General features: G+C 41.1%; 1 protein-coding gene across 2 annotated transcripts in view; it reads right to left on the bottom strand.

Annotated features, from left to right (window-relative positions):
- SPTBN5 (spectrin beta, non-erythrocytic 5) overlaps nucleotides 1–14,074 on the bottom strand; it is a 98,651-nt gene that overhangs the window by 37,020 nt on the left and 47,557 nt on the right. For both annotated transcript variants that reach the window (XM_054197910.1, XM_054197911.1), the window contains 3 exons: nucleotides 5,348–5,452; nucleotides 4,170–4,355; nucleotides 135–290 (listed from right to left, as the gene is read on the bottom strand). In XM_054197910.1, coding sequence (XP_054053885.1) covers nucleotides 135–290; nucleotides 4,170–4,355; nucleotides 5,348–5,452 — 447 coding nt within the window. The remainder of the gene's footprint in view (nucleotides 1–134; nucleotides 291–4,169; nucleotides 4,356–5,347; nucleotides 5,453–14,074) is intronic.

The raw sequence follows: 14,074 nt of genomic DNA, 5'->3' as shown, positions 1-14,074 counted from the left end.
TGGGTTCTTGCCACCCATGTAAGATATTTGATATAGAAGTGGTGAACAAGCTACCCTTCCTTTTCATTCCACCTATCTGTCCTTTGGATAACCAGCAATAATCTGTAAAAACACTAGCAGAGTGAGAAAGTTACCTTATTAACAGCTGTGATGATTTCTTCATTTGCTAGAATCTCTGCCTCAAAGACCTGATGTTTCTGCAGCAGCTTCATTTTGTCCTGCAGATTGCTGGGGTCTTGTATGGAAGGATCCTCTAGCTTCTGCATACGCTCACTGATCCAGTCTTCTGCCTGCAGCAGTGTGAGGTATCAGTTAGCATGACATGCAATCCTGGGGCCTCCTCCCAAGACATGTCATTGTTCTATGCAACTGCCTACATCTGGGCTAGGCAGACTGAGCTGGGAGCTGACAGCAGAGGTGTCTCTCCAGTTTCTGAACTATTCTACTTGCTAGGAAATAAAAGTAGGTAGCAATGAAAATAATTTTTATCTGACCGCATGAATAATGAAAAATTCCTTGAATACCTCAAGTTTTATCACAAGCCATACACAGATTATACAGTCTTCTAGATTAGAAAATCCTTGAGCAGATATGCAGCCTTGACATGGCAGACATATTTAAAATGAGGTGAGCCTTGGATTTAGGGCTCTGAGTTTCATCTCCTATCTCTGTCATTGACCTACCTGAAAGTCAGGTTAAAATTCTTAAGAATTCTGTGCCTCACCTATAAAACAGCATTAATATTTCCTGATCTCAGTGATGCTGTGAGACCTAAATGGAAAATGCAAAGCAAATAAAGCCTTACTGATGGGGCCAAGCACTAGTCAGATTATTTGAAAGCAAATATAACTCTATTTGCTTTTACACTTCATAAAAATTCAAAAACATCTAGGCAGGAACATCAGATTCAGACAAGCAGGTGAACCATGAGGACCTACAAAGCAAGGGTTATGTGTTTCTCTCAGGAAATTCTTTTTTTTTAGGGAATTTTAAAGTATGCAGAATAAAATGGACAATAGGATAGTGAGTTTTCCACAATTTTCTTCAAAGTCTGCTAAACTTTAGCCCTTAACACTGAAGGAAATATTTTCTATCCATCAAAACACCGAGAACTGAACACTTGACATACATTGTAACTGATCCTGTTGTCCTCAGACCACTGAGGTAACCTAATGTTTTGACAACACAAGAACAGAAATTGAAGCCAGCTTCATCAGTTTCAAAGCATCTTGGCTGTCCTTGTGGAACTGTGCTACATGCACACAAGACTTGACAACTGGAGGATTTTCTCAGTTAATTAATGATTTGAAGTGTTGTTTCAGCTGCTGAAATTCTATAAACAATAACAGAAATAGCTTTCACTAGCAGCATGCTCTCCAGAAACTGTTCCCCTCCAAAGCACAGTTAGAGACTTAAACAAGCCTTAAGTCAAGGTTGCCCAGGACAGCACACTGTCATCTGCTGTTTTCATTTCTTACACCCTCCTCAGAAGCTAGGGCCTTCTCCCATTACCCAGCCACACATTAACGCTTTAACATCACTTAACTGACTTCTTATTTGTATGGGAGAGGCTCATCCATACAGTTAGGATAAGAAACAAATGAATCCCCTGTATATGGTCACTTAAAGGGCAATTTCTCTCCTACATTTTAACAATAAGCAACGGTTTAATAACAGACTGAACAAAGCCATTTAAAAAAAAAAATCACATCTACATTCTTCATGGCTTCTTTTTATTTTAAGGCCTACTTAGGATGGCTCTAGAGAGTGAGAGATTCTTCTCCTGGCCCCACGTCCACATTCAGATGTGAAGAAAGGCTAATACATTGTCCCAAGATCTTTCTATGGAAAGACTTACTGTTTTCTGGACATGCATTTTCATTTCACTGAAGACAACAGCGAGACTACTGTTATGCTCAGTGTAGGCAAACGGGACTAGTTTTATTTCCATGGGACTCATAATAAATGTGGGCACTATCAATTTAGGAACATACATTTTCAAAATATCAGTTACTGTAACCTCAAGAGCACAACCCTTTTGTAAATTACCCTGATTTTTAATAACTTTTATGTTATTAAAGCATATTTTAAACATATAAAGGCATGTGCCTGTTGTAGACATTAGGAGAGAGCAACTCATTCTCTCACTCCACTGAGATAAAGTAGTAAGTGGTTTTTATTCTCCTGTATAGAGGGTGAAAGGGAAAGGAAGTTAAGTGACACTAATACAATAAGCAAGTTTCAGAGTCAGCATTAAAACTCAGAGCCAGCTTTGGAAGTCAAAACTTTCAACTTTATGATTTTTCCTCTGCAATACCGTAAATACACATATTTCTAAGTAGCAATCTGCTCATTTGCCTTCCGTGTCAATACTGAGGTGCAGACTTTGTAACAATAGGATAGTCTATAAGTCTCTCTCACTTCTTTAGGACTCTAAAAGCACCCTATTTCTACTGTAGGAGAGTGTGCCCTATTTTGTGAGCTACATGAGATTTCTTGACTTAGTCATTGTGGGTTTTGTGCAGAAAAAACAAAGTCCTATGTTCTGAAAAGGGTAGGAACTGCAGCAGATAGCCTTCTAAGCGGACCATATGATGCTGAGCTCTCCATCCTCTCATCAGTAATCACAGACTGTGTTGTCTTTGTACTGATGTGTGTAATTGCTTCTCTGTAATTGCTTCTAGAGAGTAACTAGGAGACTTTTAACAATGACAGCTATCACTATTTTCTGCTGACACAAAAAATTCTGTTTGGTCAATAGAAATGATGTAAGATGATTGCAGGAGAAGGAGTTTGTTAGGGGAGTGGGACCCAAGCTATGGGACTTGTTCTCCTAATAAATAAGAATAAGCAATGACCTCATTGATTTCACGGCTAGACTCCAAACTCATCTTTGCAAATTAACATCCCTTTAGGGACTATTCTAATATATGAACTCATACACACCCAGAACATCATTAAAATCAAATGAAACATTCCATTCTACCCAACAAAGAGGAAGAGAGATATTAATGTAAGATTATTTTTTTTTAACTCCTTCGTGGCATTCACATTCTACAGCAGTAGGCAATTAATTTAGATTGGTGAGGTAAATGAGCAGGTAGTTTGAGTGCAAAAACTCCCTATAGAACTCTTGGCTGAATTTATGTGGAGAAAATGGATGAGAAAAGGGAAATATTCCTCGCTATACAGGGCCAGATCCTCTGCTATAAGTGTGTGATTCAAGAATGAAGGGGGACCCCATCCCAAGCACTGATTTGACAATTAGAGAGAGATGGGAAGGAATGCAGAAGTATTCCTACCTAATGGGTAGATTGTGTCTCTAGGAGGGCATTGAAAAAAAACGGAACAGCATGCAGCTCTTGCTCTTTAATGTAGCCAAAGACGAAGGTGTTTAAATGTTTGATTATTTTGGGAGGGAGGGCAGGAGTTCCAAATACATTGTGCTGTAAATGGAATTTTAGCAGCCATTTAAACATGTGGAGGATGTTCCACGGGATGCAGCAGCAGAAGTGGTGCATACCAGAACAGCAAGAGTGTTTGCAAGTGTCCTTCTGGGCCTGTGTGCCTGTTTATGCCAACACACCGGATGCTGGCACATTTTTCAGTCACACACATTGTGCTGCCCTTTGAAAGACTGACCTAGTATGCTTTTCCAACAGTAGTGCCAGGAGCAGAGCTACTCTGTTACAGGACTAAGGCCAGAACAGGAGAAGAGAGGAACATATTCTGCAGAGACTAGCCTACAGTAGCTGAAGGGCTATGCTAAGTCATAGCACTGTTTTGAAGGCCTTCAGAGGGCAATAGTAAAGCTTGGTGCCCTTGCCATAATGCTTTCCGCTTTGCATTAGCCCTGATTTGAAATATCTTTTCTTTCCCATCAAAGGAAACGTAAGGTAGTAGCTGGCAGTTTTCCTTTTATTCATTTTATTTTAGCGGAGCTCCTGATGTGTAAAGCAGCTGTAATGAGCTCAAGGCCACGATGATGGTATAGTAACAGCAATGGCATTGGAGCACCTATCCCTTGGCGTGAGTGTGGCAGAACAGGAGTTGCCATACCAGAGTAGATTATCAAACCACCTAATCTCTGGCAAGGGCAAGCACTTCATCCAAAAGAGGCAGGCAGCTCCTCTGCTTCCCACCCCCATCCCAGTCTAAAACCCTCTTACCTCTTCCAAGTTCTGGTAGAAAAGTGCCAGAAGAAGGGCGGTCTGCAGCTTCTCTCTCCTACTCTGGGATAGATCCTTGATCTGCTGCTTCCTCTCACGAATGGCATTCAGTTTGTGCTGGATCTTTAGCCCTTCCAGTCCACCAACCTTTTCTAGCCTGCTTGCCTGTTCTTGAAGAGACATCATCTGAGGAGGCAACAAACCTGAAATTACTTTTATGCTCCCAAATGGTGCAAAAGAACAAAACCCAGACTCCTTTCCATACCTAAAAGATTCTCTTTTTTTTTTTCTGGAATGAAACAAGAATAGCAGGGACAAGTTAACCAGCATTCCCCCCACCCACACCCTGTACTGTGTTACATCTATGACATCCTTGTTATTGGTCTCTGTAGTGCACCCTGGCTACTTAAATGAATTAAGTCTGTAACTCCAGGAGTCTCTACGCCACTTATCGTTCAGTGCAAGGAATCATGGAGCAAGCCTGATACACATCAGTACTCGGGTTTTATTGCTTTGTGGAAATCAGGTATTGGAAGGTAGCTCTCAACATGAGCAATCAGTCTGGCAGGGAGTTGGCGTGGGTTCTGGGAGCTCATTCCTTCTTGGGAAACCAGGCACAGTCCCAGGTTTGAATTTAGCCCTAGCCTGGGTGAATTACAGCAGTGGCCACCAGCCAGGCAGATTCCTTTACATGCAGGTGAGTGATTCAGCATCTGTTCCAAAGGTGCGAAGAGGCTAGCCAATTGGGTACAGACATTGTATACCAAATGTATATTTAAATAATTAGACAAGTCATCCCCTCTGATTTACTGTATTTTACTTGCTTTAAAAGCCACTGATGTGCATAAACTTCTGATACCTGTAATACACAATATCGCCTGCTTTAAATATTTCTTCTGGTAAGTCCCACTATGCAACTTACTAAGTGGTTTTCCTGTCTGCTGCAAAACAATACAGGCAGGACTTGGCCATGGAGTGTCTGAACACTTGTTCTGCCTGTTCTAACACTGCTCTGCCTCTTATTTCACTAAGTTTCCCCATTTTCTCTTTGGTTCAAGCATACCAGACATATCTCACCTGTCAGCAATTTAATGTGTTGCGATGTTAAAAAAAAAAAGAAAGAAAGGTAAAAATCATTCTGGCTCATGGGTTGGTAGAATATTTGTGGATTTTTGTACCTTCTCATCCTGTGATGCCAGAAGCTTCTCAAAAGCCTCATGTTTCCTTATCAGTTGCTCTACTTCATCCACAGAACTTCCAAGGTCATTGCTTTTCAAATAAATCTATAAAAAAAAGTTTAATATTTTTCTCAGTGGATTAATTATCACATAAATCTGATTCATAAATGTGAGAAGAGGTATTAACTCTGCAATTGAGAGTACACTTGAAAGGAAAAAAAAAAGAACAGAAGGTAACTGAAATTGGAAATTAAATAGTGGAGCTCCATGGTCTTGAGCAAGAAAGAGAAGCGTTAACAGGTCCAGCTAAGGAAAGTGACCTATCACTGCTTATCGCAATCACTAAGTCACAAGGCTGGCAGTGAATTCCAGAGGTCTAAGCCATCCTTGTAATCCAAAGCAAGATCACCACTGTCATGTCTGATAGATGTCTGTATGATTCCTTCTTACAAGACTTCCAATAACAGAGACTTTGCAGCCTCCCTGGGCAATTTATTTCAGTGCTTCATTACCTTTACCATTACTAAGATTTTCCAAATATCTAGCCTGAAAATGCATGCTAACACTTTACCTCATTACATACTGCCCTCTTCATCATAGAAAGGTGATAATTCCTTTTACACTTTCTTCAGCCGTGTACATGTTTGCAGGCTTTTTGCATGCTGGGGTTTCTATCTTCTCTAGGCTAAAACTACCTTGATCTGATCAGTTGTTCCACAAAGGCTGTGTCTTCCTGACTCTGATTATTCTTATTGCTCTCCTCTAGGTTTTCTCCATTTCCACTTATTTTGAAATGGGGTCCTAATACTTGATGCAATAAATGGCAATAAGCAATAAGGCTGCCAGAGTGAAGGTAGTGAAGACAGCAGAGAGCTTCTGTGTTCTTTCCAAGCTGTAATCTTCCGCATGTATCTGTGTATGGTGCTTATCTTTTACACAACACCATGAACTCAAGTTCACCTTGCAATCTACTATAAGCTTCCAGAAACTTTTCAGGAGAACTGCTATCAGACCAGCTTGTCCTCATCCTGTATTTATGCAGCTGATTATTCCTGAAAAATGTCACAGCTTGCATCTGTACCAAGGGCATCTGTTATTTTTTTTAGGCCACTTTTCCAACTTGCCTGCATTAATTTTATTTACTGTCTGTCCTGTCAGTCTCTGATGCAGAAAGACGTTAGTGTAAAATAACAAATGCAGTTTTAAGGAAACTGACCTCTGCAGTTCACTTTTTAACTATTCACTTTTAATGCCGTGAGAACCTTTCCTAACTAATCCACATACATCTCTACGGCACCTCAGTGTTTCTTGACTCTTTTCTGATGCTAAGAAACTGATTGCCCAATTACTTCTCCCATGCATTCTGTTATATTCAGTTTTGTCAAATGCAAAAGAATAAACAATGTAGTTACCTATTATCATGAAAAAAATTAGCTTTTCTGCAGGCCAATATGAATTGATTGTTTTCTGGTGGATTTAATTTCTCACAGTTTCTTCCCTTATGCAACGACAAGACAACAGCAGGACAAAAACGCCAATCAGAGGCTCTGATAGGACATGAGCGAAAAATACCTGTTGACATGGTTCACACTGAAGTGAATATGACTGGATGGACTCTTGGAGTCCAGGCTGCTACAAGGGACTGCATTTATTGGTTGGGACATAGCACTGTGTAAGCCATTCTGTGAGCTCATGGAATTATAAGTATTTAGATGAGAAATTCCAACCAGTAATTCTACCTGGGTAAAGTGCAATTAGCAGAGATGGAAGAAGAATTTGAGATCAGTGATACAGTGTGAAAGAATTAAGAGGCAAGAAAGAAACAATAGAATCAGTGAAACCACACAACTGCTAATAGCTTCAGAAGAGGGCTGGTTAAGAACATAGGTAAATCTATGCCTTAAAACCATAGACGTGCACAGGAAAAAATAACATCTAGAGAGATGTCTCTTGCTTTGCAAAACATTATAGTTCTGTAGCAGTCTGACAGAGTGGTTTTTATAGGAGTGAAAAGGTATTCTTCAGTAGCTACTTTAGAAAACCAGTAATGATGTTCATTGTCTGGACAGAAGTATTGGATGACTGTTTAGCACAGCACATCTTAAGGAGAGGTTTCCCAGGCATGTGTTATGTGCAGGGGAATCCACACATACTTGTCAGGGTCTGAGTGCACCAACAGGCTTTGGCGGCCCTGAGTGTTCCCTGGACGGCCCCCCTGCTCCCACCTGGGGCTCTGTCTCAGGCTCAGCCTGGGCCCTCAGCCCTGCCTGAGCTGCATTGAGAGGGGAGGCCTGAGCCCTGCCCTGGTCCCCCTGGACAGACCCCACATTTCAGGCATTACCTCGCTTTGTGACCTTGATCTCCAGCTGGTCGATGGACCTTGTTACTGCTGCCGCCACTCAGCCATCCTTGGCAGCTGTGGCTAAGACGACTGACAGGCAGACTTGGCCTGACTTTCTGGTTCATTTTTGGGGAGTTAGTGAGAGGAATATTTTGCAGATACAGAAAAATGCACAGAAGAATATCATGCCCAGGCAAGATGTTCAAACTGCTCTATGCTATTCCACGCCGAGTATCAGAAGAGAGGTGAATAAATCCCAACACAGTAATGACTATCAAGAAGATGGGAAGGCCAAATGTACAACAGGGTTACATTTTTAATAAGTCTGGCCCATAAATCACCAGGATGCCTAAAAGAAATACATTAACGCCTCTGTTATGCCTCTGTATGTTAAATACAACCCCCACCAGAAGTCAGATATTGTGTCATTCTAACTTTAATACTTTGATCTATCCCACTCATCAAGTGTATGAAATTATGACAGGTTTGGTTTCTTTGTTTTTTTTTAGAGTGCTTTTGGATTTGGTTTGCTCTTGTGGAGGAAGATCTCCACACGTGTGGGTTCCAGGTCTGCCTACTGCAAAGCTTTGTTAAACTGCTTATAATTACCATCCATATTTACACTGCTGTTACTAACACTGAAATAAAAAGCTATCAGCTGAATCTAACTCACTCCTGTTTGGGGTACACAAACATATAGCCACATGCTGCATCTCTAGTCTACTGTTTTAAATGCTGCTTTAAAAGCATTGTAGATTCTCTGTCATGTTTTGTGGAATATCCACCATTTTTGGTCAAAAACGTTTTACCTGAGGAAACAGAAAATTCCCATAATTTTCCACATATCACTCCAGGACCTTTATTTAAGTAACTGTTAGCAGTGAAACTGCAAACTCCGTGAAACCTGAAGAAATGGTCAGTCATTAGTTTTCCTGCTCAGGTATCTGTGGTGCAAGAAAAAGGCAAGGGACACATACTGGTAAAGATGGTTACTTTCTTTGCAAAAAGAGAACAGAGACATCTGAGAGCAGGGGTGTGGGATGGTGAGTCATAAGCAGCTGCCACTGGAGCGCTCAGTGCCTCACTCCCACTGAAAATCCCTACACGCAAATAACACTGAGCATTCAAACCCCCATCCCTTCAGCTGTTACGGCAGTGAGAAAAAGTCCTCCTGACTTCTGAAAGCTTTGGACCAGGTCCTCCAAGTAGAAGGCCATGCAAATGCTCTGGGGAACTCAGGTTTTAATACTGAGAAAGAAAACTGGTGCACAAAAAGAAAACTGGTGCGAAGGAAAACTGGTTGCGTACATAACAGGAGAGACGATGGTAATAAGCTTAGAAGAAAGCAGGCCCAGTAGCACTAACAGTGTTACTTGGAGAGCTGGTGAGGTAAAAACTTTCCATTCGTCTTTTAAACAGAAAGCTTATGACAGCAATTGCTAGAATCAGAACCTCAACATTTTTTTCATTTAAGCATTTGTTATACCAATCTGAAAGCAGAATGGAAACTGGCTCCCACACCACAATGCTGGCCTGTGGCCAATTACATCACTTTTTGGCATATTTTTAGACAGGCCCCCGAACTCCTGCTTTGAATAAGACGTGTTGATTTCAAATACAAAACACTGCATAGCTCTCCTCAGGTAACCTACCAGGGTTTCCCACAGCACACAGCAGGTATAAACTTTCTTTCAAGTTTTTTTCTGTTATGAATCATGGCCCATTATCAGAAATTTAACGCTCAAAAAGCACCAAAGGCTTGACCACTCGCTATATAATGGACTCATTTTTGAGTGAAGACTTGCAAAGACACTTAAAACCACAAAATGAACTTGGCCCTTTTTGAGATTTGAAATGCAGCATGTAACAAATAGCCAACTTATGAACAATGCAAAGCACAGAAATGGAGTTATTAACCCTACTTAACTGGAGTTTTTCAATATTTCTGAGCTCATTGCATAGATTTAGCCCCACTGTCATAGGACCTCTTACATACCAATTAATGCAGAACTAATTGCAAGGTCCAATTAAAAAAAAATGTTAATTTTAAATAAAACTGTACTATATACGCACTTATGTGACAGTGCAGGCCAGCTCTAGCTTTGGGAGAAATACTGAATGAAACATTTTAGTCATTAGGATAACTATGCTCTCTAGATGCCACAACTCCGCGTTTATACACACTGGAAGCTGACATAGCCCCAAAAGAAATCCGTCTTCTAAGAAATGTCATTTTTATTTCTATAGAAGAAAAACTATTTTAAGTATTTGTGCAAATCCACTCCCTTCTCCTGCTTCTGCTCTTCACAGTGTAACAAGCTCCACAGATCTTCCTTCCCACTGCCTACCCTGGGCTTGCTGCTGAGATTGCTGAACTCCGCTGAAAATCTTTCAGATCTAAGCATGTACTAAAAGCCAGAATTACTCCCAGTTATAAGTGCCCTCACTTACAGCATGTGATCAAGTCCAAACTCTCTGCCCAGATAGATAACAAGGTTTGGTTTGACTTACTTCTGATAAAAGTAAATACAAGAAAGAATTAATGAAAAAAATTTAGATCTGTTTTAGCAAAGTAAATAAATGTGCTTAATATCATGATTATATATGGTTCACAAATATGTTGTACTATGCTTCATCTTAGTAAAAGTTATAACAAGGTATCATACTATAACCATAAGTGGAATAAAACACACTGGAGTTGTTTATAAAGAAAATACATACACCTGTTTTATCATACTGACATCACTGTATTTTTGACCTCTGACCTCACAATCTAGATGCGAAATTCTGATTTTAAATGTATTTAAAATTTCCTTCCCCCCTGCCACTGCATGCTGTCTCACTGGCATAAAATACAATTATCTGATATTGGAAATGTGCAGGGGAAAAACACAGTGTTTGTTTTCCCATAACTGCTACGATCCCTTCCTCTCACCTATTCCCTCCTTCAAAATTCAAAAGCTCAACCCCTATCCTGTAAGTAGTAAGTGTTAGATTAGAATCCTATGCCCATACAACACCATTATTAAAATATTTACTTATGAAATATTTGTCTGAAGGCAGACTAAATTCTTCCTAAAGTCCCTATAGTTTCACTGCTAGAAACTTTTCTGGGATATCCAAATTCGAGATGCTGTGGAGACTAAATTCCCTTCATTTCCCTCAGGAAAGGGTGGTACCTCTCTTTGTCTAAGGAGGAAAAAAAAAAGTGATTTCTTCCTACACGCTTCAATATTTAGGGTTTTGAAAACAAGTATTACTTTTAAAAGTTACAAAACCAGGAATCAGCCATTTAGAAATACAGCATAATCTGACAAGTAAGAAAATGAAAACAGTGAAAGAGAAAAATCTAAGAAAAACTACACTGAGGATTTGTCACAGGTCCCAGACCAACTAGCAGAGAAGAAAACCAGTTCTTGGCCCTGAAATCTTGACCCTTCAAAGTGATGAGAACTATGGCCCAATTATGCAAAATCTCTAAGTACATGCATAGCATTGAGCATGTCACGTTGACAATAGTACTCTAATGGTTAAAATGAAACACTTGTTAAGTGCTCGATCAGATCAGCTTCATTTAGGATGGATCAAGCTGTAGCTGCAGCCTCAGTGACAGCAGAACACAAGTAGCTTTCTGATTGTCCCATAAGTCATCTCTAGGGAGTGGGAACATGACAGGAAGCATACAAAAATAAATCCACGTGGCTTGAATAACACTACTTAAAACTTCTGTTTGCAAATGTTCCTAGAATGGAATGGAAATCTTCACCACTCTCCTCCCAGATCCAAAGGATGCAATGTTGACAGCGATAGATGGACACCATGCACCCTCTGTGTCTCTGTGAGTTGAGGATGTGGTGTGAGCTGGTATGTTTGTCAAAAGGTTGTCACGGCATACAGTTTTTAGAGTGTATGTTTCCTGGCAAGGTCTCAGACCAGACCTTGCCCAATGGCTTGGAAGCAATCCTGAGCAGCAAACTGGATTCACTGATAAAGAGAGGCCAGCCCCAATCTCCGCAGGGTGAAATGGTGGACCAGCTATGTCTGAATCATGTGTTTTGATAAAGATTGTTGGACTTGGGCTTCTTCTAAATTCTCTTACCACCTGGATAGGCATGGCAGTCCAAGGGGTTGCAAGTATGAGGGTGATTTTGGAAACCTTGTGGTGAGCAGGTATTAGACCATCACGTGGAGTCTTCCTAAACTCTGGCCTAGATGAAGCATGGTTCTGAAAGACAATCAGCTCTGGATTTAAATCCTTGCTTGTCACCTCATTCTCACTAGCCAAATTTTCTCTTCCAGTCAGCACAGCTGGGGACAGCCATATATCTCTGGTGACAGTTTGTTGGGGAAGGCCAGGATACTTAGAGGAAGTCACATGAAATCTTGTTATTTGAAGGGCTGGAGACCCACCTGAAGGGAAGCCTTGTTTTGGTTTCTGGAATCCTGTTGGAAGACCAGTCGGAGTTTCAGGCACCTTCTCTAATTGTGGCACGATCAGACTTGAATGAGCATGACTGCTTCCATGGGAATCTGTTCGAAAAGGCTTTATCGTCAAGCTGCAAGTTGAAATGTAAAGCTTCACTGAAGCATGGAGGTCTGGCATTTGGACATTGTACTGGCTACAGCCTTGTTGAGGTGGGAGAGAATCACAAGGTTCCCGGGATGTGTGCAGATTTTTGGTGCGGAGCGTAGAAACAGCTGGAATAGCAGAAAGATCAACGTCTAGGCGTGAGGTCCAGCTGGGAGCTTTGCAGGAAAGGACATCAGAGGGCAAAGATACAGCAAGCTTCAAGGAATCGTTTTTTTCAGGAGAAATACGATGAATGCTTTTTTTTCTTTCTGAATATTGTCTGTAAGATGCAGATGTTGACCAAGTGCCAGAACCCCCATACCCATGACCGCGAGGGTTCCTGGGAGGACTGGAACAACTGGACGTCTCATCAGGAGGACTGACAAGGTGACTAGCGCTCCTGAAACATTTCCTGTGGTCTGTGTGTGCCAGGACGACATCTAGCCTTGAACAGTAAGCTCCAGAAGACACACTGCTTGGTGATGAGCTGGGATTTCCTGGAGCAAGCTCTGCAACTGATAGACCTGTGGGAGGGTGCCATGCTGATGCTGGCATCTTTTGAAAAGGCCTGTCCCGCACAGCAGATTCAAAAGGAGGAGGTGGGGTCATTCTGGTGGAAGACAGCATCACTTCCGCAGTGGAGACATAGGTTGCAGATGAAAGTTTGCGGCGATGGTCCCTGCATGACATTCTGAAGCTTAGTCCTAAACGATGCAAAAATCAAAGCCACAGAAGCTTGCCTTTCCCCCTGTTTTTAAAACCAACTCCTAATCCTTTTTCCTTTGGCACTGGAAATTTCCATTCTTCCTCTGAAGCAAAGGAATGAGAGATGAATAAACAGTCTCCAGGAAAAAAATTATAAACTAAAAAAATCCACATTCAAAAGGAAAACGCGCAGCTCTTCTAATACTGCAACCACCGCCTGTCACATCTGCAAAGTGATATGAGAGTGGGATGGGCAGAAAGATAAATTATAGCGCATGAGGCTCTGCTCCCTGAGTGTTCTGACAGTGAGACTGCAGACAGAGTAGGAGGGAGCCAAAAACGCCTGCCAGAGACAGCCTGCGAACTCGCTGTTATTTCATCCGTGAAAAAAAGGAGAGCAGCTAACCTGAGCAATGCATCTGCTGCCATGAAAAGGTTAGAACAGAGCAGAGCATACTGGACAACGCTTCTGCTCAAAGCAAAAGTGATTGTTTTTTTCTTCCTTCTCTTTTTCAGCTGTTTCTTGTCTGCACTCCGAATGGCACGATTTCAGTTCACAGCTCTTAGGAGAGTTTCCTACAACAGTTCCACGCAATGGCACAACTGAATTCATAATAAAAAACTTTTAAAAAGATAGATGTTTTCCTAATTTTCTCCACATGTGCTCTATTTTCTTTAGCGTAGAACAATCTTAGACTAAATTCTGCAGAAATCCTTCGAAGGTTTAAATAACTTGGATGTAATATAAGATGTTGGCATAAAGTCAAACCTGTCACACTGGCACAGACTGCGAATGAGAGCAGTTCTCAGTAGTAGTTCTTAGTTTAAAACACTCTCTTGCCTTCTTCCTTCCCTTGTTCCTTGCTGCTGGGGGAGAGACTTGTTTTAAGGCATATGAAGTACTGAGAAAATAGGATCCAAAAATTATGGGATGACAGAAGCTGCTTTCTTACACACGTATTTTGCAGATCTGCAAAGTGAAATACACGTGACTGAGCTTTGCCTCAAACACAAAAGTCAGAAGAAACACAAGGGGTAGAAAGGTTGCTTATACTTGTTTGTCTGATAGGAATCTTTTTTGAAAGTGTGTTTGCTTTTGTCCTTTCTGAAA

The sequence above is a fragment of the Rissa tridactyla genome, chromosome 4, assembly GCF_028500815.1.
Source record: "Rissa tridactyla isolate bRisTri1 chromosome 4, bRisTri1.patW.cur.20221130, whole genome shotgun sequence".
In the NCBI taxonomy this organism is placed as follows: domain Eukaryota; kingdom Metazoa; phylum Chordata; class Aves; order Charadriiformes; family Laridae; genus Rissa; species Rissa tridactyla.
Note: the sequence above shows the minus strand (reverse complement) of the source record. Positions and strands in the feature narration are given on the sequence as shown.